Below are 26,697 nucleotides of genomic sequence, written 5' to 3'. Positions count from 1 at the left end.
TCCAAGCTGTCGGGACGCCCTGTGTGTTGGCTGCTGCGACGGACATCACTTGCCTGGAGACACCCCTCCCTCACTCTACGGTGAGTCCTGTTAACACTTGCGGTTTCTTCGTATACCACGTCCCTCTTCTTCATATACTAAGTGGCTCATTGTACTTCGAGTCGATAATTCCTCTTCCAACTTTGGATTTGATTTAGTCTGTATGTTGCACCGTTGCACTTATCAAATGAACACAGTCCAACGTGAAGTACAGGCAATGACTGCAACCTGGCTTCTACCCATCTGGCATCCACGACGCTAAGTTTTGTGGTGGGGCGGGGTTCGGTTTGCCTTCTTATCGATATCACATTCTCACTGTTCAAGCCTCGATAGGCTTCTTATCTGTTCCTTGTTCCTTCACCCTGTCGTAGTAGATACTGTCTAGGTGGCACAAAGCAGCGTTAAGGAAATCCCCACCCAATACCTACCAGAAAGACGCCGCAATACACTAGTTAAAATTCATTTCCTGTAAGTTCATGATAAATATCGGGCGTTCGGCTTCTACCTTCATATAGAAAATGTTTAAAGTTCTATTGACTATCTGTTGCCACAAAGACTCATTAAATCGCTGTCATGTCCGTATTTACGTCTGCACTTGTATTTGTGTGCAAGTTCACTGTGGTAAAGATGTGGTACATTTAGCAGAAAGCAACCAGAATTGTGCAAGTTCGTCCCGAACATCATTCATGATCGAAACAGTCACCGACCGACAACTTTGCGCCAGATAACGTTCCGTCGATTCATTTGTCTTCCTTTACACAAGTGCTCGCTATACTACTCTGTCACGAATGCATCGTGGATTTTGTAAGTTTGACAGGAATTTTTCACACACTGTTACCAAATCCAGTTTACGTCTATAATTCTTCGTTTTACATATTGTTTACGAAGAACGACGTAACATAATGTGTTCGGTACAATGATCCGCTGGCGACTCCCCTATGCAGTGTCTTCGCACAGGTAACAGACGCCTCTCTCCGCGCGGGAAGCTCAGTTCTGATTTGCTGTTGATCTGAACGACCAGTCAGAACACTATTTCTAAATGAATACCGCAGCAAAATCCTCTCTTGTCTAATCACAGTTTAGAAACTAATTTTACATCAGCAAAGTTTCCATTTACTATATTATATTTAGTTATAAACCAAAATAACAACAATCTTATTCCGTTCCTAATTTTTTTCTGCCCGCATTTTACTAAAGCATTCTCACTCAGACGCATGTCACATGAATCGTGGTTCTTATCAGAAATTTTTCTCACACTTTTGGATTTCACATACATCTTCACAAAATAAAACATTTTAAATTTTCACATGTTCCTCATTCACTCTCTGAATCACTCCCACGCACTCACATAGCAAAATATGGCTACATATTAATTTTAAAAGATTCCAAAATTACATCGAATAAAAATCACAAATGTTATAAATGAATATTTCTAGTCGGCTGATTGTTAGCAGATGAACGTCTCATAATAGCTCCCTATGATGTCGAAAGTTAATCTAGTGCTATTACTAGATCGGCTTTGGAACACCAGAATGTCTTTTGCGATTTGTAGGTAAAATTTTCTTTCTTCGAAACTGTGAAGAATAACGAAATGAAATTTTAAGTGTATAATTTTAGCAATAATAGAAACAACTATTGTAGTTTATTCCGATGCATAGGGATAATAAATATTCGTATCAGTCTATTGGCAGGTTGATTCACTGCCACAAGCCCTATCTGATATAGGTGTACCAAGTGTGTTCTAACTAATGGAAAAAAACAACTAACGAATCTCCTCCAATTACTGGCGCTCCTGGCTCCATACATTGCTGCACATATCGTAACTCGGATTAACTCGCTACGTTACAGTTTGTATTACGTATTGTATTCGAACAGTTGTCTCACGCTTGGAAAATAAAAAGGAAGTACTTCTGCTTGAGCGTCAACGTAACAAACTACTTCAAGTCTACGGTAGACAACAAGAAACATAAAGCCTCTCGATTTGGTGTGTAATTTGTACACTCTTCCATTAAAACATTTTACTTCAGTTCAGCAGCAAGTCCATTAGCACTCGTGTCATGTAGAAAATCAAGGGCAGAACAAATTGTCGACAGTCCTGTACAAACAGCACTGTATGTCAGAACAACTTACATTTCCGAAAAAACATAACAGCTAAATGGCAACAGCCCTTTCTATTTCAGTTTGTTCCCAAATAAGACTTGGTGTATCCGTAATCCTAGGTAGAAAAAATTACTAATAGATTCATACAAATAAATCAAAAAGGGGAACATAATCTGACTCCTCACTAACGTAACTTTGACTCCAAGAAGGAAATGGTAACTCACTTCAAGGCTATAATCAGATATTATAGCTGCTATTCACGAATGATATGCATATTCTTTTACATCAAATATGTATGTGACGGAACCTCATGTAAACATATGCAGCACGGCATGGTCCTGTGCTAATAGAGAGTCGTTTTTACCGGCAGTTTAATTATTCACTCGTTGCGACATACAGACAGAGGACTCACCCTTGCGTTATGAGAATATTCGCCGTGATTATACAAAACAGGTCAATGGTAACATTGCGAAAACAAAGTAAGAAATTCTCTTCAGCTGCAAGTTATACGACTTTGGGTTTATGAATAATTGATTTAATATTAAGACAGAAAGAAATTGGTTCGTTTGTGGTTTACTGCCACCTTGCACCACAATAGTAAGCTGATATGCAAATTTACAAGTAAGGATGAAGTATCTCAGTCGATTTCCTTTTTAATTGGTACCTTGCTGTGTCTATGAGTGAGTCATGATCAAGGGTCTTTGGATTTTACAACGTTATTTGTTATTTGCGTCTGATGGCTATCAGAACTTTGTCGAACTTCTCAAAGTGTCTTACGTGAGAATAATTCAGTTATCTGTTTTGATTGCATTATTTACCACAGGAACTGAAATCTGCTCCATTCTGAAGCGAGAGTGGACTTGGTTAGCTGCAACAATGCACCCATTTACTAGAGAGATCTGGGTGTCTTTTTTGTAAGGAAATAAAAATAGACCCTCTTTGTTAGTGTGTAAGCCTTGCTGCAGTTATAAGCAGCAGTGAAATATAGGAAATTCATTCATGCATTTTATGCAGGTACTGTCATACCGTACTAAATAAGAATATGAGATTATTCCAGGAATACTACATATTTTTGGAATTGTGCGGTCGCCTGTTTGTGGCTTGAAGATCGTTAGAGCTGGTAGCGGGCCAGTCCGCGCCTGTTGAGAGCTGCTGCCGCTGCTGACCTCACAGAGCAGTCAACGGTGAGCCATGCAGCGAGGATGGCTTCTGATGCGAGACAGGGCACGTAAACGTCGTTGCGGCTGTAAAAGATTAACGTCACACATGTGAGGAAGAATTGGGAGGTCTATTGTATGGAATGAACAGTCTAATGGGTACACAATAGAAATTGAGAAGAAAAATGAAATAATGAAGAAAAATGAAAACCATTATTAATAGCACAAAGGAGACCACCTACAAACTTAAAATCACAGTTGGGGATCACAAAGTAGACGACATCAAGGAATTCTGCTAACTAAGCAGCAAAATATCCCTTAACGCACAGAGTAAGGACTACATAAAAAGCAGAATAGCACTGACAAAAAGTGAATTCATGGCCAAGAGAGATGAAGTAGTATCAAAGATACGCCTTAGTTCGAGGAACAAATTTCCGGGAATGTATGTTTGGAGATTATCATAATATGGTAGTGAAACATGAACTGTGGGTAAACCGGAACAGAAGAGAAGCGAAACATTTTAGATGTAGTGCATCAGGAGAACGTGTAAAAATTAGGTGAACTAGTAAGGTAAGTAATGAGGAGGTTCTCCTCATAATTAACGAGGAAAGGAATATATGGAAAACACTGACAATAATAAGAGATAGGATGATATGACATCTGCTGAGAGATGAGGGAATAACTTGCATGGTACTATGGAGAACTGTATAAGGTAAAAAGTGTAGAGGAAGATAGAGATTAGATTGCATCCAGCAAATAATTGATGATGTAGGTTGCAAATGCTACTTCAGGATGAAAAGATTGGCTGTTGTTGTAGTTGTTGTTGTTGTGGTCTTCACTCCTGAGACTGGTTTGATGCAGGTCTCCATGCTACCCTATCCTGTGCAAACTTCTTCATCTCGCAGTACTTACTACAACCTACATCGTTCAGAATCTGCTTAGTGTATTCATCTCTTGGTCTCCTTCTACGATTTTTAAACTCCACACTGCACTCCAGTGATAATTCATGATCCCTTGATGCCTCAGAACGTCTCCCACCAACCGGTCCCTTCTTCTTGTCAAGTTGTGCCACAAATTCCTCCCCAATTCTATTCAATACCTCCACATTAGTTATGTGATCTACTCATTTAATCTTCAGCATTCTTCTGTAGCACCACATTTCAAAAGCTTCTATTCTCTTCTTGCCCAACTATTTATCGTCCATGTTTCACTTCAATACATGGCTACACTCCATACAAATACTTTCAGAAACTACTGCGTGACACTTAAATCTATACTCGATGTTAAAAAATTTCTCTTCTTCAGAAACACTTTTCTTGCCATTGCCGATCTACATTTTATATCATAGTTCGACCACCATCAGTTATTTTGCTCCCCGAATAGCAAAACACCTTTACTTGTTTAAGTGTCTCATTTCCCAATCTAATTCCCTCAGCATCTACTGACTTAATTCGACTACATTCCATTATCCTCGCTTTGCTTTTGTTGATGTCCATCTTATATCCTCCTTTCACGACAATGTCCATTTCGTTCAACTGCTCATCCAAGTCGGCGAGCCTCAAAGTTTTTATTTCTTCTCCATGGATTTTAATACCTACTCCGAACTTTTCTTTTGTTTCCTTCACTGCTTGCTCAATATACAGATTGAATAAAATCGGGGATAGGCTACAACCCTGTCTCACTCCCTTCCCAGCCACTGCTTCCCTTTCATGCCCCTCGACTCTTATAACTGCCATCTGGTTTCTGTACAAATTGTAAATAGCCTTTCGTTCCCTGTATTTTACCCTTGCCACCTTTAGAATTTAAAAGAGAGTATTCTAGTGTACATTGTCAAAAGCGTTCTCTAAGTCCACAAATGCTAGAAACGTAGGTTTGCCTTTCCTTGATCTTTCTTCTAAGATAAGTCATAAGGTCAGTATTGCCTCGCGTTTTCCAATGTTTCTACGGAATCCAAACTGATCTTCCTCGATGTCGGCTTCTATCAGTTTTTCCATTCGTCTGTAAAGAATTCGTGTTAGTATTTTGCAGATGTGACTTATTAAAATGATAGTTCGGTAATATTCACATCTGTTAACACCTGCTTTCTTTGGTATTGGAGTTATTACATTCTTCTTCAAGTCTGAGGGTATTTCGCCTGTCTCATACATCTGTCTTACCAGATGGTAGAGTTTTGTTAGAATTGGCTCTCCCAGGGCTGTCAGTAGTTCTAATGGAATGTTATCCCAGGGCCTTGTTTCGACTCAGGTCTTTCAGTGCTCTATCAAACTCTTCACGCACTATCGTATCTCCCATTTCATCTTCATCTACATCCTCTTCCATTTCCATAATATTGTCCTCAAGTACATCACCCAAGATTGGCCCACGACAAGAATTCATAGCGGGCCGCGTCAAACCAGTCAGAAGCTTCATGACTCAAATATAAAGAAGGGTGAGAAATTTTAATTGCTCATAATGATGTAGTAGGAGAGAGAGCATTAAACCAGAAGGCAGGGTGGTACACGATAAAGAACACTGAAGTTGCAACACAAACAAGTCATGAATGTTAAAATGACATGACTGAGAAGTTTTTGGTGCTGGGATATGATTAAATAAAAATGGTATCGGTAATTAAGAGAGGTTTAATGTAGCAGTATATGTTACTAAACTTCCTGTTCTAGAATGTGTGGGAAGATTTCCATTTCTTCAGTGCTGAGTCGTAGGATACGTATGATGGCAGCAGACATGCAGTCTCCACATACTTTTGTCTTGTTCTCTATTTCAACTTACATCCTTCAGAACTTGGTCCATAATCTTAAGCCGTGATGTATCTGTAGTACTTTTTCCATTAACATATTACTGCTTTTAGGGATCTTCAAGTTAAAATAGATAACCAATAATATGAACTCGGCTTAGTCATAGTATTCTACAAACTAACATTTTGTGGTATGCTGTTACAAGCGCATCCCAAACATAAAAAACTATTGATAAGGTACAAGTGGCGAAATCCCTAATAGAATGTGAGAAGGGGAGAGTCACCTCCTTTCCTCACTCTCCTGGGTCCATGTCTCAGAGCCACACAGTACCACACTCCAAAAATGCCCTTTCTGAAGCATTTTTTCTCATTTGTTGGCAGTCACATTTGGAGGTTAATGTTTTCTTGATTATATTGATGGAACTTTTTTCATAGGTACTTCTGATTCCTATGTCATATTTGCTTCTTACAGCTTTGGTGATCTGCCTTCTCAACTAAGTAAACAAGTAAACATGTTGCAGCAGATTGTCACACACATGTACTCGAACACTGATTAGTCGTTCTTTGCCACAAATAGTCACATTTGGTTCAGACCGATTTATTTACATGTTACATCCCTTCCACATAACTTAATCCATTTTATTTAAGAAGTGTTCGAGATTTTTTAACTGTCATCTATTATAACATTCTTCCTCTTTTTATAAAGTTTCCATAAAAGTTATTGGTCTGTGATAATGAGAAATGGTGAAACAAAGTTTGAAGCTCTGAAGAAAGTAGGAATAAAACACACACTTTCTGTATATATACAACAGGTATGAATGTTGTAGTGAAATTTATGGACAATTATTTAACAACTAATTTTAAAGCTAATATCCCATACCTGATTCCTCGGCTTTCTGGAAGCCAAATTTATATTCGTGGCACAACTCTCTGAAGACGATGGAGGACATTATTTTATGATACGTTCACAACTCGGCTAAATTACCAGTAATTTTAGTTCTATGTAAGATTTTTTTTGATTTTAGGATTCAAAATGGAAGGTTTCTTTCAATATCTGTGTTATGTTTCCTGTTAACAGTTGTCCCACGTAATCGTGTAGAACTAGAATATCGTTTCCTTTCCTCCCGCTTTCGGAAGTTTCGCAGGAATATTTTTCATTGCGAGACTTTGTTGTTTCTGAGTTTTGTAAGAGCTAATCTTCTTTTAAGAATTCATCAAATATGAGTGTTGAACCAACCAATGTGAATGCAGTAAATGAATAATTCGACATTTCATATAAATAACCATGGTAACCATCTACTTCAGACATTTTATACGCTGAGAATGAAATGCAATTAAGAATTTCCTCAACGAGAACTAAACTCGGTATGTAGGAATGGGAATGGGAATAGTCTACTCTGTGCAATTTAATTACGGCATAACTTTTTCGAGTCCCATTAATTGTCTCCCATTTCGACCCACAAGTTTGAAATTTGACTGAAAGGTGCCTACAGACTTCCCTTGTTATGCTGCAGAAGTGTGGAGCCCTGGGACGTCACACTTGGCCTCAAAGAGGCTACGAAACAGCAATGTGTCGACACGTACGACTGAAAGGCCAGAGCTCTGAAGTTCATATGACATTTAATGACATCACATTCACTCAAACGTTTGCCAAAAGAACGCCCAACACCGAGGTGGACGTGTCTCAGATTGGGAAAAACGACGCACCCCCTTCTTTTGAAGCATCAACGATGGAGGTCAGAACAGCGAGACCCGGCTATGAAATGATGGGGTTGCATTATGGACAGCAGATGAAAATATATCAGACTCATCGCCACTCACAATCGACACGAAAATCACTCAGGAGGTGACAAAGGGTGTCAATGAAACCACTTCTTCCTTGGGTAGTTGAGAGCCACACATTTCACAGTCTCAAACGACAGGCTACTACGTGATATGTAGAAAAGGACACACTTGACAACTTTTGACGCTACTGACACCCCCAAACGCTTTAGCCCATTTCTAAGAACATCGTTGTGCTGTATCCCCATTGTCCTTGATCTGACCCCTTTGAAGAGCAGCACAACCGCAATAATTGCTATCGTGTCTAGGTTGGAGGCACCAGTGGACATTGAGATTTATTTGCCGAAATTTCAACGTGATATTAAGCAGCAGAGGGTGTTTATGCACTTTAAGCCCTCTTGTTCAGGGACCTTAAGAAAAGTATGTTGTTACTATTTAATTTTTTAGGAGAGGCACGAAGTACTACCTTCCCCCTGCCACCAACTTCCACCTCCCTCCCCTTTGGTAATAGACCTTATATAAAATTCCTTGATTTCCTTAGAGCTAAGTGTGATCTCAGAGCACAGAGACTGACACAAGTAAGAATTAAAAAGCAAGGCATTCCTCTAAGAGCCCCTCAGTTTTGCAACATCTTCGGTGGCACTTGCGCACCTCCAATGAGAATCTGAATAGTGTACCTCTACAGAGACAGCCTGTGAAGTTGTCCTATGCGCGTGCTGGCAGATATCTGGAACAGACCCGTGTCAAGATGTTGCCTGCCTACAGAAGCCTAACACTAGGTACTTTTTCGTACTGTCAAAATTCTGCCTATATGAGCCGCTCAATCTGTAGCCTATAATAGCGATTAAGGTTGCACTGTTATATGATCTTCTTGCACTGAACCTGGTTCATGGGCAGCTTTTGGTGATGTGTTCACAATTTACATTGAAGGGATTCCAGGTTGTCCTGCCTGTTTGTGGAATAATCTCTCAGGATGTTATAGAGACAATCAGGACAGCACATCTGATTCAACTTTTTGAACTGGGCAGGCAACCATTAATCCCCAGCTTTTTCAATCGTTTTGCTTATAATGTTCTACTCTGAGGTTTTCATAATATGCATTGAGTGATTTACCGCTTCCTCTATGTATTTCCCTTGAGTGACACCATAATGCTGGAGCTCATGCCTATTATGTGTCTACGATAGCTCAGACTGCGTTTCTCTGTGTTGAGCCTTTACCAGAAGAATAATGCTAAAAGATTTAACCCTCACAATACCAACATAGGTGGAGAGGGGGGATACTTTATGCCCGTCTATAGACCATGTTGTAATCTAGTCAATTTCTTTATATTTTAAAATTTTGATAAAGTATTCGTTGTTGTTAATGAATTCGTTCAGATACCACATATGTTTTATATCTTTCAGTTAACCTAAAATTTAAGTAACGGTAGTAGATATCCTTTCACAATGAAAGTCGTAGTCAGTATTTCCAAGTTCTGGGTCATACTTAGCCCTTTAAAAATTACATTTAGAGTAAAAGTAAACAACACTGAAAGAAATGTACATTAATTATATTTCTTGTGTTGGCTAAAAAGTCCATAGGATACATTATCGACGGTGCTTTGATATTTCTAAGAGCGTTTTAAAAGGTATTTTCATGTTCTGGATCCTAATTACACACAATTACCTTTTGAAAACTGTGTTGTTACTACAACTTTAACTTAACAGAATGGGCACCAAGCACTACCTCCCCCCTCCCAACAACTTCCACCCCCCTCTCTCCCCTGGTAATGGATGTTATATAAAATTCTTTGATATTGTTAGAGCTAAGTTGTTCTGGATCTTTGTCTCCTTCGTACTGATACTCGAGATTTTGCAAATACTGGTTGCTCATATCTTCAAAGGAAATTTGTTGAAAGACGCTGATAGATGCGGTAAAGTCTGGTCCACTACCTGACGCAACACTTCCGCTGTGATTCTTAACCTCTGGTGCTTTCTTATTTTTCTTTTTAATTTTATTACTGTGTAAGTAGACTGTTTAGGTTTTTATATTGGTAATGCCACGTAGCGCTCTGTATGAAAATCACTGGCTGTGCTGTGTGCAGTCTGTGGCTGGTTGGCATTGTTGGAATAGTCGCTATTGTAGTGTTGGGCAGTTGGTTGTGAACAGCGTGTAGCGTTGCGCAGTTGGAGGTGAGTCACCAGCACTGGTGGATATGGGGAGGGAGATAGCGGAGTTTTGAGAGCGGATGATCTGGACGTAAAGACAGTTTATTTGTAAGACTGGATGTCATGAACTGCTGACTTTGAACACTATTAAGTAAATAAATTGTTTGTTCTCTATCAAAATCTTTCATTTGTTAACTATGCCTATCAGTAGTTAGTGACTTCAGCAATTAGAATCTTTTATAATCTGCAGCATTGGCGCTCACTGTATTGAAGTAGTTCGAGTAATGAAGATTTTCGTGATGTAAGTGATTCAAGAAGAGTATGGGTTAATGTTAGTCAGGGCCATTCTTTTGTGGGGATTATTGAAAGTCAGATTCCGTAGCGCTAAAAATATTGTGTGTCAGTTTAGTGATGATCAGAGTAAGTAAAGACAGAAATGTCTGAATACGTTCAGTTTTGCTCAGTTGTTTGAAAATCTAATATTGTAAGGGATATATCAGCACAGTAATTTATTAATGTTTTTAATGGGACGTTTCAACTGATAGGCCATATACTACTGAGCAAATCGAATCAAAACATCATTATGCACATGCTGCTGAAGTGGTTCACAGCGAAGGTACTGTCTTGTTTTTCGCAAGCAGAGTTCTAATGTCTTCTGGTGCATTGTCATCACACCACTGGATGGTCTCAAGGTAGATAATACAGTGGGTAATCGAACTGTTTGTTGTAAGTTTGTATGTCCGTTACAATTTGGTCTTTGACAGGTAGCTCTCATTTTTCTGCTCTTGTTTGGTGTAATAGTTATTTATATTGTTGTTCATCTGGTCAATAGCTTTTTTTGTTCTTCTGTTTCCACTAAGGTTAATAATGGTATCTTGTCGCCTGGTGTGCTGTCTATCTCGGGGGGGGGGGGGGGGGGGGGGGGTTCATCAGAGAACTGCGATCGCCTTGCTGCGTGCCATCTGCAATCTTTTCACAAACTTGTTGGCTATGCCGTCATCATCAAATCCGCATTATTGCAGTGGTTGTACCTTGCATGCTCCCTTTGAATGTTCCCAATTCGTTTTACACAGATTGCATAATCGCTTAATTTGCGTGTTAGCAGCTAAGTCACTACCTGCATCTCTTGTTGTGAACTAATTGAGATCATGGTCAGTCGTAAGTCCATCACAGACTTACCACTGCAGTGTGGTCTCTGAATTTTTCGTTTTCAAGGCTGATATTTATATTTGGTTCTGGACTTTAGACTCAGAAGGTAGACAGTCCTAATCATGACATGAAGGCCAAGTGTGGCTTGACACTGTTCTGCCTGTGGCTTGTACAAGTATAGAGTGTGCTGTGAGAGGAGAAATTGCTGCTGAGGTTCGCCATGTTCCAGAGTCATCCGCAATCGAACCCACCCAGGAGATTATGGAGACCATTGCCATGGACCTGGGCGCCCTTCTGGACGCAGGGGACGGCGCAGTCGTCACACTGTTGGCGGACGGCACCCGTCTCGTGGCGCACAGGGCCGTGTTGGCCGATCGGAGTCCCGTGTTTGGTGCCATGTTTCGCCACGACACACTGGAAGCCAACGCCGGCGAGGTCGCAGTCCCCGACGTGGAGGGCCCGGTGCTCCGCCAGCTGGTCGCCTACCTCTACACCCTCCAGGCCCCTCAGCTGCCCAGCCTGGCCCCCCAGCTGCTGGCAGCCGCTGATAAATACGGCGTGTCGGCCCTGAAGGCTCGGTGCGAGCAGCTCGTGGCCGCTCAGCTGTCCGTTGAAACTGCGGCGGCCGCAGCTGTTCTGGCGATCAGGCACTCCTGCACCAGCCTCAGGCAGGCAGCCATTGATTTCATTAAGGCCAACATCGCCCAGGTTATGACCACACGGGGTTGGGCTGATGCAGTGCGCACTCAGCCAGAAGATGTGGTCACACTGGGTCAGTTGCTCGCGGATCCTCCAGCGGAAACCAGGTAAACATGTAACAAACTACTTATCTGTGTTGCACATTTCTATGTGTTTTTGTATTTCCGCGCCAATAATTATACTTAGTGGACAAATTTTATAGAACATTGTGACATCTGATCACATAACCAAAAAATAATTAATCTAATGAAATTTTGTGAACACATTTGTCTACATAACATATGTAACTGATTAACATCACAGGTTAATGTAAGCTGCAGATTTACCATTGGAAATATTACATACTGCCACACTACTAAGTGGAGTAACCACCGGATGTTGAATGCAAGCACGCAGATGTAAATGTATTCTGTTGTACAGGTACCCATGTCAATTTCCGTACAGAGTTCCATCCCTGTTGCACTTGCTCAATCAATACAGGGATGGTTTATACTGTTTGTGGATGCCACTGTTGTTGTCATCCAATGATGTCCCATATGTGCACGATGTTAATGGCGTCTTGCTACATATAGGGAAGGTGAAAATGGAGAGCAGGTCTTTCACCAATACCAGCACTATATACTCTGTTGCAGGCTGTAGCATTGCTCAAGATGGACCACAGCGTGTTTATAATCTCTGATGTTGCCACACAGTAAGTGTTAACCTGTGTGGTAGGTGTAAGAAAGCAAATGGACAGAGTAATCACTACTACCCTCACCAGTACTGCAAATTGGCACATTGTGTATCTCTCTTGTGGTTTCTTGCTAGATGTATGTTTGCTAACTGTAGTTGTATCACAAAGTCCCCTTAATTTCGCCAATCGATGCACTATGAGCTAAGTATAAGTTTTAAGAAGTATGCTATACCCTAAGTGTGTGGTTTCCAGTCCAAGCACGAAAAGACGACTCCAGTAAAGAAGTTTACACAAGTAGATGTTGTGGTGAGTATAGCTTCATATTCCCTACATACTCCGGATCCACCTCACGGTGCAATAAGCCAGTCCTAGGACCAAAACAGCAGCATCAGAGCTGATATTCACATTTCCTTCTTGTTTCTGTTTAGTTCCTCGGGATGCATCCAGGAGCTAAGTACACTAGCCTTTACTACAAACACTGGGAAAAGGCTCTACTGATCAAAATGCTCTGCTTGCTTCTTTGAGGAGCAGCCATCACATCTCATGTTGACTGTCTCTGTGTTGTTTGAACTTCTCTATTGTGTTACTAAGGGCTAGGCTTTTTTGGAGAATTCTGCTCTGTTTCCTTCTACAGGGACCCTCTCTATGTCATGTGTTGTTCTTGCTGATCCATTTCCAAACAAATTCAATATTGATGTGATGTTCAGATCTAATTATTATTAGTTACATACCGTTTCGCAGTACAAATTCTCCCCAGAAGTCTAGATCCTGGAAAATCTTAAACGTTCACTATATTTTCAGATATTTTTAAACATTTATGCCATAGTTAATGAGCTGCTTAATAAACTGCAATTCTTCTTTTTGATGTAATGCTGCCTAAGCTGCCTGTCTAGTTTACAAAACACAACTGAATGAGAAGCATGTCAGTCTCACCTGTTCAGTAAAGCCTAACATGCACATAAATTTTAAAAACGAAATACTCACCACCACAGCTGTCTTTTCCAAGTATCCTAACACTAACCCAATAGCTTTAAATCTAAATCTATCTGTGTTATTTAGAAGTAAAGTTTGGAAATACTGTTCAGAACTGAAATGTCGTAATTGCTGACCAAAATCTTCGTTACTGAAGTAGGTGTCATGCACTACTGCATCGTATTTGTCCACATTCTTATGATATCAACTTCCCACACAGCTTCCTAGTCATAACACTTCCATAACTCCAGTGATTTTCATTATGTGTGAATGATGAACCAATTTCCCAGTTTTCTAGATTAGACAATGAGAAGTTACAAACATTTAACTTTGCTTCATTTACAGACTACTAATTATAGATATTTTTAGCTGTTTTTAGATTGATTTGTACCTCAAAGTACATGTGGCAATAGCAAGTCCTTAATGATTATTTTCCTGTGGGCAGCAGCAGATCGGATGTCTAAGTGTGGAGATCACAAATCAGATAGTCTATACTAATATGCATAATCCACATAGTGGTGCAGTGTGCAGGAAACATTAGGTCGTAACGTTTGCGACGTTTTTGTGCAAAGTCTGTTCGAGTCGAAGCAGAGAAGAAAACAATCAATACAGTGATATGTGTATGTAGTATGGTACAACATTGTATATGCATCCCCCTCCTCCATGGGTGGGCTTAAGTTATATTTTGAAACAGAGATCCCCCATTTTTATTGCATATTCGGAATCTACGCCAAAAAATACCTAGAGTTAACCAAACCATTGTTTTCCACACATGCTAAATATCGCTGTAATAGTCGAATGTGAAGTGTTCCAGTCTGTGCAATTAACAACCGACATATCCTATTCTACATTTCATTGACGATGCAAATGCAAATCTTAGTGTCTTAATGGTCGATATTTACCTTCGAAATTTATTTTATATTTGCAAATTTGACTGTACAGCACAATGTTGTTAGCCATTTCTATTTCTGGATATAAACTACGTGTAGCGTGATCCACAGACAACGACGTGGATGTAATAGCTTTGTGTTCCTATCAGGACGCTCCAATCCAATGAGTCTCCTAGCCTCTCACCACTGAAGTGATCGGCTTTGGCGAGTATCCATGCCACATGCGCCTGCCACTATCACGTATGGACAATAAATCTTATTACAGTAGCTGTGGTTTGTATTCCGCCTGTAGCCATGTAGTGGTCAGTGTGAGAATTAAACGCACCAGTACATGCCCCTTCAGTTGATACCTTTCAGATTCCAGACATTAGCCAGTATCTTCCACTCTGTGACACCAGTAACAGCTGACTTTCACAAATTCTTATCAGTTATCACGATTTCATGACTTCGTCCATTGCAATATCTAAATTCATGCTTATTATTGTCATTCAGATTGACTCCTTCGTTCCTAAGGACATCTCCTAGTCACAATCTACTAAACATGATTACCCGGAATACAGTAATAAAACAGAATTCTGTATTTCATTGGAGTCACTACGTCTGATAAGTTCTCAGGTGTAGATGTATACACAAATCGTCTCTTATCACGTTATACATTTTCCTTTCACAAACATTCGACTCTACTGTCAGATGACATTTAACGTTCACCTGTTGAGTGAGGGGTGCCATGGTCAACGTGAATTACATCTGTTCAGTGGGAAATGTTTCAGTTTCTGTATTGAAAATTAAAGTTCTACAGGGTTAACAATTTTATTGGATTTATTTTTTGCATCATAAATTCTGTGCACTTCATTTACCTGAATTTCATTCGGCAGTCTGTTCGAAAGGTGCTGCTCCCCTGACTATCATGTGAGCCTCCTACAGCCTGGTCCCTAACACATGAGCTACGATCACGATTTGATTAAATCATTACCACGATAAGTACATTCAAAGTTTATTACTGCTGCAGTTTCCGTGTGCTTGGTGTTGTTGTTATTGTTGCTTATTCCAGCTGTACTGTACAACAGTTCTTGTATTACTTTAGCATAACTGATGTCGTATCTAAATATCATTTGTACTTTCTTTTGTTGTTTGTTAGGGTAAGCTACTGGTCTGAGGCCTCAGGGAGGCTAAGTTATTCATCTTAGCAGACTCACTATTGTCATTGGCAGTGTGTGTTCTGTTGTTTGTGTGAAGACGATCCCCCAGCTTCGATCCAGGTAGTAAGCTGCCTGTCTGTCTTTGCAGCACGCCGGCCTCTGCAGACGGCAGTGGGCCGCAGGGAGACCGCGGCCGCACCCCTACCGCTGCTGCGCCGCCCACGGCTGCCTTCACCACTCCTCCGCCAGATGACTCTGCCGTCTCTCGCCTGCGGTGAGTTCCGCCACTACACAGTGTGATCTGCGGAGACATTTAACCAAGTGTTGGGTCAAGGAAATCGAATGGCGCTGTAGTGCATATCTGGTAACATAGAGGTCATAGTTATAGAGAGAACTTATTCCATTTATAAGTTTGCCGGAGTGGCCGAGCGGTTCTAGGCGCTACAGTCTGGATCCGCGAGGCCGCTATGGTCGCAGGTTCGAATCCTGCCTCGGGCATGGATGTGTGTGATGTCCTTAGGCTAGATAGGTTTAAGTAATTCTAAGTTCTAGGGGACTGACGACCTCAGAAGTTAAGGCCCACGGTACTCAGAGCTATTTGAACCATTTGAACCTGTAATAAATTCTGTTGGCGACTAGCCATGGATGAAAGTGATTCCTTACATCCCTCTCTAGGTTCACTGTATGATTCATTTTCAGATTAAGACATAAGATTTCATTCATTGCAGTCATGAGTAAATCGTTTTCCGTGCATACTGCACACAGTGATCTGTTGGTTGCAATTTTTTTCTTTCTGTGATGGCTCTATATCTGCAGAATGAATCGTTTAGTAAATATGTGAGACAGAAGTGCTGATGCATTGAAACACCTCCAAGCCTCGATTTCATGTGAATAAATATTTTTGAATACGTGTGTTTGTTGGTCGTGAAACAGAAACCGTGGGGGAATAGGAGGCAGGAGAAAGCAAACAAAATAATTGCAGCAGAATTCGACTGTGTAAGTTCATTGCGTTTTTCCATACGTTAATTAAGCACAACATAACAGAGACTTTAGTCGTCACTAACGTGTTCTCCTTCACAATGTATAACAGTCTGCCGGCGCTGGGACAACTTATCGATCACAAGGTTGTGAGGCGAAGAACTCGTTGAGCCAACTTCCGAGCGCATGTTCATCCGGGAAAGAAGTTCCTTGTAGATCTTTCGATACAGAACGCAGAAGGTGAAAATCTCGCGGCGCAAGACCTGGTGCGTATGACAGTCTAGCAGAAAGTGGGCGAGCTTAATAGTGGAAAAGCATCACTTCATGCTCCCCTTAGTACCATGGAAGTTATTCTCTCATGTGTCTTAACTGATGTACTGTCATCCTGTCTCTTCTTCTTTGTTAGTCCTTTCCATATTTTCGTTTACTCTCCGATTCTGCGCAGAACCTCCTCATTCCTTATTTCTAGATAATATTATCAATTAAAAAAATACTGTTTCTACGGGGATGCCTGCTGTCAGCCACATTACGCGCATCTTACTTAGACTCATTATAAGGTCTCTAGGTTTCTAGTACGAAGAGAAAATGTAAGGGATATACTCAGGAAATCAGTTTGCTGATCAACAAGAACGGAGATACGCCAAAAACTCAAATTTTAACATTGAAGTGACAAAGGCGAAAATTAGCTTTATAAAGATCCTAACTGATGGAACCACCCTAAACACGAACTTTTTTAACGTAGGTGAGAGAAGTGTACTACTGGAAGTTAGATACTTTCCCAAACTTGAAAGCGTGCCTTCAGTTAATTGAGGTCAAAAATTTGAGAGAATGCCTCAAACGACAAAGTCCTACGACAGGAGAATTTGTGGTAATCTATTGGAGATATAAAGTTCGTAAGGAATATCATGTGTGGCAGGTTATTCATAAATGTCCGCCTTTCTCACGCATTGCAGCACGATTCACAATGACTAATTACATCTACTGCCATCATCAGATGAGTTACAAAATAAAAAAAGATGTGAGCAATAATACGTTCAATTGGCAGAAGGATACGTAAAAAGAATAACATGGCTAAAAGCCATTACATACCGTGGGAAATACCCTCATATGAATCCAGTCTGACACAATTTGTGCACGAATATATATGAGCAAGGGCAGCGATAGCCTGAGGTCGTCTTATTTATACAAACAAGAGATACAGCTTGTAGAGGGCACTAGCACTAAAGTAGATTAAGCGACCAGCGTCACATATTCAGTAGCTTGAAACAGAATAGTCACAGCGCAGCACAGACTGCGCTGCAAAGTGAATATCTCATTCTGTAGAATATTCACAGTCGTTAAACAAAATGGTTTCCACGTGGCTAAAGTTAGTGTCTAATAGTAAACAACAAAACCCAAAATTTAGCAGGAAAATCCACTCGAGAGTGTAGGGAGGGAAAACGATTGTGTATACGCTTCCGTAAGTATGATAGGCGATCTGTTAAGACATATGGTACTAGATGTTGCGCTGGCCGAGCGGTTCTAGGCGTTACAGTCTGGAACCGCGCGACCACTACGGTCGCAGGTTAGAATCCTGCCTTGGGCATGGATGTGTGTTATGTCCTTAGGTTAGCTAGGTTTAAGTAGTTCTAAGTTCTAGGGGCTGATGACCTCAGCAGTTAAGTCCCATAGTGCTCAGAGCCATGTGAACCAACTAGATGGAGCTGTAGAGGGAAAACACTGTAGAGAGAGACAGACACTGAAATACACCTAGCAACTAACTGACGACGTAGGTTGTAAGTGCTACTTTGCGATGAAGAGGTTAGCACAGGAGAGGAATTCGTGGCGGACAGCATCAAACCAGTCAGGAAAAAAAAGGTCGCTTATTTCTCTTACATTATCTTAGGGGCCCTTACGCGAAATGTACGTTGGCGTCAACAGAGTCGTCCTGGATTCAGCTTCAAACGCCGCTTCTCTTAGTTTTCTCAACAGTTTTCCGGAAAAAGAATTTCGTCCCATCCGTGGTTTTCAATTTGAGTTCAGGACACAAGTAAGAAACAATTTTTTTTTTTTACTTTAAAGTCAGTGCCGCCATTATTTATCGTGTTAGATTCACACTTACACAATCATGATTTCGGCTTCAAAGTGCCAGTATCAAGTGTTTATCAATTGTCTAAGATGGCATACTGTCGTATTCTTTGAAAGAGTAGAAAACTTAACTGACATCAACTTGACCACTAAAATGTGCTTTAAACAACGTCAATGATTACCTGGTCTGTTATATTTATGGATGTAGGATTATCCCGAGGTTTCTTACTGTTTATGTCTATGAGCCTGCTCATACATTGTATACAATGTATACAATGAAGTACAATGCTCTTACAATGTATACAATGAAGTTACCTGCTCAAAAACTTAAAGAGTAACAAACCTCTCGATAATATTCGCTACACCCATGAGTATAACAGTCCAGCTAATCATTGACGTTGTTTAAAGTACAATTTAGTGGTGAAGTTAATTTAAGTTTTCTACTCTTTTAAAGAATACGACAGTATGTCATCTTAAGCCATTTATAACACTTAAAACACTTGATAATGGCACTTTGAAGCCGAAATCATGATTGTGTAAATGTAACAGTGTAAACAAACAACACTTAAACAACACTCTAATGGCGGTACTGACTTAAAGAAATATATTAAGACTGTGGCCCCGCATTAAGAAAAAAAAAGAAAAAGAAAAAAAAACAGTTGGTTTACATTTATTCATGGCCCATACAGCCAGCCTTAGGCGGGAAGGAACATCAGTAATCTGTTACATGCTATTAAACTGAACTTAAGTCAATGGCCGAGGTAGGTTAAGGTATATAGTGTATCGGAAAGTAAGAAATTCTCTTTTCCTATATTCTTATTTAACCCTGTATTACAAAACTGTAGAGGAACTATACACTTCTGTGTCTTCTGCTATTATAAGGGTCTTAATGATTGTCGGCAAAGTATCTACAGAGGACATCAGGTACTGTAATAGTTTCAAAGATTCTACATTCCTTCAACGGTACCCGACGAAAATGTGATCAACATTTTCTTTACTTCCGCATTCGCATGAAGAAGGTTAGATCATTTCAAGTAGTAGACATTTGGCGGAATGTCCCGTCATTCAAGCGAGTTCGCGCCAATGTTACTATAAACTAAGGTGACAAAGGTCACGGGATAGCGATATGCACATATACAGACGGCGATTTTATCGCGTACACGAGGTATAAAAGCGCAGTGCATTGGCGAAGCTTTTATTTGTATTCAGGTGATTCGTGTAGAAAGGTTTCTAGCGTTATTATGGCCGCACGACTGATTTACGAATTAGTGAATTAAATATTCCGAGAGTGTGCGGATAATGCCACATTTCAGGTATTACCTTTCACCACAGACAATGCACAGCCCGAGGTTGCCTACCCTTAAAGACCGAGAGCAGCGGCGTTTGCATAGAGTTGTCAGTGTTAACAGAGAAACAACCCTGCGACAAATAACCATAGAAATCGATGTTGGACGTACCACGAACGTATCTGTTAGGACAGTGCAGCGCAATTTGGGGTTAACGGCTTTGGCAGCAGACGACCGACATAAGTGCCTCTGCCAGCAGAACGACATCACCTGTAGCGCGTCTCCTGCGCTCGTGATCCTCTCGGTTGGACCCCAAGTGACTGAAAATAGGTGGTCTGGTCAGATGAGTCCTGATTTCAGGTTACAACCGAGCAGGGTGCCTCTTCCAACAGCACAACATCACTTGTAGTGCCTCTCGTGGTCTGGCGACCATATCGGTTCGACCCCATGTGACTGAAAATTGGCAGGCTGGTGAAATGAGTTCCGATTGCGGATTACGACCGACGTGTGTGAATCTGCCAATGGCACGACAGTTCCTGTAGTGCCTCTCCTGGGCTCATGATCATATGGGTTGGACCCAAAGTGACTAAAAATGGATGTGCTGGTGAAATGAGTTCCGATTGTGGATTGCGACCGACGTGGGTGCCTTTGCCAACAGCACAACATCACTTGTAGTGCCTCTCCTGTCTGGCGATCATATCAGTTGCGACCCAAGTGACTGAAAATGGGTGGGCTGGTCAAATGAGTCCCGATTTCAGATTACGACCGACCTGGGTGCCTCTTCCAACATCAGCTGTAGTGCCGCTCGTGGTCTGTCGATCATATCGGTTGGACCGTATGTGACTGAAAATTGGCGGGTTGGTCAAATGAGTTCCGATTGCGAATTATGACCGACGTGTGTGCCTATGCCAATGGCATGACATTGCCTGTAGTGCCTCTCCTGCGCTCATGATCATATCGATTGGACTCCAAGTGACTGAAAAAGCGTGGGCTGGTCAGAAGAGACCCGATTTCAGTTGGTGATACCTGATGGCAGGGCTCGAGTGTGGCGCAGGCACAACGAAGCCATGGTCCCAAGTTTGCAACAAGGCACCATGCCTGCTGGTGAAGGCTCCGTAATGGTGTGAGCTATGTTTACACGGAATGGACTCCCTCCTCTGATCCTACTGAACCGATCATTGACTGGAAATGGTTTTTTCGGCTACTAGGAGAACATCCACAGCCATTTATGGACGGTGGAATTTTTTATGGATGACAATGCGCCATGTTGCTGAGCCACAGTTGTTCGCTACAGTTTTGAAGAACATTGTGGAGAACTCGAGCGTCCGATATGAATCCCGTCAATAATTTATGAGATATAATGACTAGTAGCAAATATTAATTGACACTGAACATAACTGGTATATCAGTCAGAATGATACTAGCCCACCCGGTTGGTCGCGCTGTCTAACGCACGGCTTTCCAGGCGGGAAAGAGCACATGGTCTCCGGCACGAATCCGTCTGATGGATTTGTGTCAAGGTCCAGTGAACCGGCCAGGCTATGGATGGTTTTTAGACGGTTTTCCATCTGCCTCGGCGAATGCTGGCTGGTTCCCCTTATTCCGCCGCAGTTACACTATGTCGGCGACTGGTGCGCAGACAATTTCTCCTCGTATGCGTCGTACACCACCATTACTCTACCACGCAAACATAGGGGTTACACTAGTCTGGTATGAGACTTTCCTTGGGGGGTCCACCGGAGGCCGAACCGCACAATAATTCTGTGTTTGGTGTGGGGCGGCGGAGGGGTGAAGTGGACTGCGGTAGTCGTCGTGTGGTTGTGGACCACTGCGCCTTCGGCGGGGACGGAGCCCCTCTGTCGTTTCTAGGTCCCTGGTTAACATACAATGCAATAGAACAATGATACTACATTCAGTTGTGCCGCAACACTTTCTACAGCCTGTTTGTCCAATGGACAGTGCTTTTCTGTTAAATCCAGCCTCGTCGTCAATTATTATGGCTCCCTGCCCATCGTCAAATGTGGGGTATCTAGAAAACCTGCTTTCTCGGATCGCTACACAACATTCAAACATATCGCAGTACTGAGTTTTATTAGAAAAGGAAAGTTACAATGCTTAACTTCGTCAGTTACACACATGTGTCGCAAGAAAAGGGCGACATGCAAAATAAGCAGTGTTCTTCAGTATAAACAATGAAGTCGGTCACAGCGCTTACATCCTCTCTGAATATAGGCCTCTGCCGTCTTGTCGTCCTGGAGAGGGGTCGGTCAGAGTGCAATTAGCTGACATCTTCTCACACCATCTCTTCTCTATCGTTCCCGACTGGCGAGCTGACGCTTGACTTTTCGCCATAACATTTTCGATTCTCAATCTACCTAATTTGTGTTCCATTATTTTCCTATCATGTGTTAACGAGACCTTGAAATGGATGATGGAACTGTATGATGGAGTGCACTCAGGCACCTTTCCCATTTTATTTATTTGTAAGATCCGTGAAGTCTTCAATTAATGGCTGTAGATTTGGTTGATCCATACTTTATTTGAGATATTCAATAAATGAATTCATCCCTCCTCTGACGTTACTGCGGCAATGAACAGTGAATGTTACTCGGTCTGGCCCCATAGTCTTGTTGTGCGCTATTATTCGAGGTGTTCCCAACAGGGAGAACATTACATTTTGCAGGTGTTACATCTGACGCTGTACCATGAGCTTGCATTTTCCTGTGCTGATCCGCTTGGGCTCAAGTAGCATAAAATGTTTTCTAAAAGAATATTAGGTATTTCCTGTACATTTCCCACTGCTGTACTGATACATCTTATTCTCAATATTCCTGTTCTCAGTATCGTATTCCAAACGATACTCATGGAGCGTTGAGTGGGTGTATAGAAATGTCGGCAGCTTCCACTGTTTTCATTCTTGTATAGACGCTGCGTCCTTGCTTGGATGTGATTACTGTACAGAAAATTCTCTTCTGCGGCTTGTCACTTGTAGGTTTTGACTGTTTCTCTCCCCTCAGTAGCTGCCATCTCACGTTCTTCATCCCACCGGACCAGGCAGAGGCATAGAAGGGAGTCTTTTGTGGGACTGAGTTTTCTGCTGCACTTTCAGTATTATGTACTAGGCTGGCATAATTAACACTTAGATCTTCACTCTCTTTAAAGTCATTCATCTTCTCCATCCACGTTCCCCCATATTCTGACTTCTTCGCTTTTCTTATATTGCATTTGACAGCTCTAATATCTCAACTGGCAGAATAAAAGGAAGAATTTGTTGTTCAATTGCTTTACGCTGTAAAGAATTTGTTAGATTTTATTCCTGATGACAAGGAACACAGTTTATAATGTCATAATGTAGGTTTTGTGTATTAGACTCATTGTAGTGAGGGTGTCACACACAAAGGACATGATGTGTTTATCAGTAAAAACAGGAGCAGTGTTAGGTCTACAGTGTGTTCAGGAGCAGTATTGCATATAGTAATCTAGCCAATCACATGAATCAAAAATTTACTTTCAAAAACTGCTGGATTTGCTGTTGCCTTTAGACACACTGCAGTACAGGGACTGAAGTTGTAAATTTGTGTGCTTTTGTATGTGTGTGTGAGAGGAGGAGGAGGGCTGGTCGTGTGGTTCTGTGTATATGTATATGTGTATGTGTGTGCACATGAGTGTGTGTGTGTGTGTGTGTGTGTGTGTGTGTGTGTGTGTGTGACTTCATGTTGATATGCTGGTTATCACACAAGCATACACTTCTCAGCAAGTCTGGATATGTGCATACGCCAACAAATATGTTTGTGTATATGGATAAAGAAGTTAAGGTAGAGCAGTTGGTACACTATGTGATCCAAAGTATCCGGACACCTCGCTGAAAATGATTTACAAGTTCGTGGCGCCCTCCATCGGTATTGCTGGAATTGAATATGGTATTGTCTCACCCTTAGCCTTGATGACAGCTTCCACTCTAGCAGGCATTATTCAATCAGGGGCTGGAAGGTTTCTTGGGGAACTGGAGCCATTTCTTCACAGAGTGCTGCACTGAGAAGAGGTATTGATGTCGGTTGGTGAGACCTGGCACGAGGTCGGCTTTCCAAAACATCCCAGAGGTGTTGTACAGGATTCGGGTTCGGGTCACGACTCTGTGCAGGCCAGTTCATTACAGGGATCTTATTGTCGTGTAAGCACTCCGTCACAGGCCGTGCATTATAAACAGGTGCTCGATCATGTTGAGAGATGCAATCGCCATCTCCGAATTGTTCTTCAACAGTGGGAAGCAATAATGTGCTTAAAACATCAATGCGGGCCAGTGCTGTGATAATGCCAAGCAAAACAACAAGGAGTGCAAACGCCTCCGAATTTTATTGTTGGCACTACACACGCTGGCAGATGATGTTCACCAGGCATTCACCATACCCACACCCTGCCATCAGATCACCACGTTGTGTACCGTGATTCGCCACTCCACACAACGTATTTCCGCTGTTCAATCGTCCAAAGTTTACGTTCCTTACACCAAGCGGGGCGTCATTTGGCATTTACCAGCGTGATGTTTGGCTTATGAGCAGCTGCTCGAAATCCAAGTTTTCACATCTCCCACATAACTGTCATAGTACTTGCATTGGATACTGATGCAGTTTGGAATTCCTGTGTGATGGTCTGGATAGATGTCAGCCTATTACACATTACATCTCTTTTCAACAGTCGACGGCCTCTGTCAGTCAACAGACGAGGCGGCCTGTACGCTTTTGTGCTGTACGTGCCCCTTCACGTTTCCACTTCACTGTCACATCGGAAACAGAGGACCTAGGGATGTCTAAGAGTGTGGTAATCCCGAGTCCAGACGTATAACACAAGTGACACCCAATCACCTGACCACATTCGAAGTCTGCGAGTTCTGTGGAGTATCCCATTCTGTTCCCTCACGATATCTAATGACTAATGAAATCGATGATACGGAGTACCTGGCAGTAGCTGGCAGCACAAGGCACCTAATATGAAAATCGTACGTTTTTAGGGTGTATGGATACTTTTGATCACATAGTGTACATCCGATATAGTGCAATTAAACTGTTTCCTGTTGAACACTAGTTTGCTCTGTTCGACGAGGATGTTTCAACAAATATGCAAATAAATGGACTGCCATGATGGAAAACATTCTTTAAATACCTGAAGATGTGAGTAGTTTGTATGCCTCGTTCCTGTGTATTAAAAAGGGAGCTGCTGGACATCAAGGACTATTTTACCTTCATAAGGGGTTTCGGTGGAAGGCAATGACTGCTCAACAACAGCATTCTCAACTGAAAACACTAAATGTCAGGAATCAATGTGACAAAATATGATGTCTAAATGTTGGAGGGATAGAATGTACGAATTTTTAGTTGATGAGGACTTTGGGAGTATGATCTCAGTGTACATCTGTGCGTCAATAAATGGAGACTGTCCCACTGTTTTGTAACATGGAGAAAACTGCATATTAGTTACTGATCGTTAAACAGATCTATTTTTGGGACTGCTCTCACCTCAGGCTCTTCTGCAGTATTCTTAATCAGAAGTATGTACTTGAAGAAATATGACAGTTTGCCGTTTTTACACAGAAGCCTTCCCGAAAAAGAGACGAACAGCAGGCTGATTCAGGCAGCGAAGGAGGATGCAGTCGACGAGTTGCAGACGCTGCTCGCAGCTGGTGCGGACGTGGAGGCGAGGGACGATGGCAAGGACAGGTGGACCAGCCTCCACTGGGCAGCAACCAGAGGACACGTGAAGGCAGCGAGGTGCCTCGTGGAGGGTGGAGCACACGTGGACGCCAGGTGCAGCAGCTGGCAGGAGACGCCACTGCACAGGGCTGCAATTAATGGACACGAGGCTGTGGCGCGGCTACTGCTGGAAGCAGGTGCAGAGGTAGATGCCAGGAACAAAACGCAGAGCACGCCCTTGCTCTTGGCTGCGTATCATGGCCGTGAGGCTGTGGTGAGGCTGCTGCTGGCAGCCACTCCTTACCACAACGCCAGGGATCAGTGGGGGGAAACGCCATTGCACAACGCTGCTCTGAAGGGCCATGCAGGCGTGGCATCGGCACTACTGGAGGCAGGGGCCGACCGGAGCTCCAGGAATAACCAGGGAAAAACCCCACTGGACCTCGCCAGGCATAAAAACCACCAGCATCTGGCAGACTTGCTAAGGTGAAGCTAACAGTTCAACAGACGTCCTAGGAGTAAAACGGAAAGAGCTCCACTCCATGACTCTTCTTCATTATTAAAATAAAGTATGTGATAAATTTGAACCTGTGGCCATCACTGTTTCTATACTCCAACTTCAGGGACAGCGTTTTATCTCTGTACACTTGTATGGCTTTTGCTTCTAGCGAGCCCTCCTAATGATGTTTGGTACATCCAAGTATTTCAATTTTAAATCATGGTATACACTTTTTATGTGATTTAAAAATTTTCTAAAATTATAAAAAATACTGGAAAATTAAACTTGTCTCAAATGTGATAACGTTTTCAAAGGTACAATATGGTCATCGACCTAGAAACAAATATTCTACTGAAATTCAAAAGTCCTGCAGACTAGAAAATCTCATCAATACTGTGCCTGCTAGTGTACCTGTTACTCTGCTACAAACCAATAATTAGTAAATGAAATGAAATTAAGAATAATTTTATAATAACCCCATTAAAAATTAGAAACATGTCGAAATACGAGCTACTGGCAATTAACACATTATTCAATTCTCAAGACTTTTCTTCATTATTAAAATAAAGAATATGATAAATTTAAACCTGTGGCCATTCACTGTTTCCGTACTCCCCTCCAGTAGATGTTTAGTAGATCATCTTGTTCCAGTTTTAAACGATGGCACACAACTTTGGTTTGCTGCCGGACTTTTCTGATAT

At 41.8% G+C, this 26,697-nt stretch overlaps 1 protein-coding gene across 1 annotated transcript; it reads left to right on the top strand.

Moving 5' to 3' along the window:
- LOC126284586 (putative ankyrin-containing lipoprotein Lxx09580) lies at positions 1–26,299 on the top strand. Its single transcript, XM_049983612.1, has 4 exons — positions 1–80; positions 11,336–11,912; positions 15,628–15,753; positions 25,399–26,299. The coding sequence occupies exons 2-4, from the start codon at positions 11,368–11,370 to the stop codon at positions 25,985–25,987; spliced, it is 1,260 nt and encodes a 419-aa protein (XP_049839569.1). The 5' UTR covers positions 1–80; positions 11,336–11,367; the 3' UTR covers positions 25,988–26,299.
- Positions 26,300–26,697: the final 398 nt, after the last annotated feature.

This window comes from Schistocerca gregaria, chromosome 8 (genome assembly GCF_023897955.1).
Source record: "Schistocerca gregaria isolate iqSchGreg1 chromosome 8, iqSchGreg1.2, whole genome shotgun sequence".
Lineage (NCBI taxonomy): Eukaryota > Metazoa > Arthropoda > Insecta > Orthoptera > Acrididae > Schistocerca > Schistocerca gregaria.
Note: the sequence above shows the minus strand (reverse complement) of the source record. Positions and strands in the feature narration are given on the sequence as shown.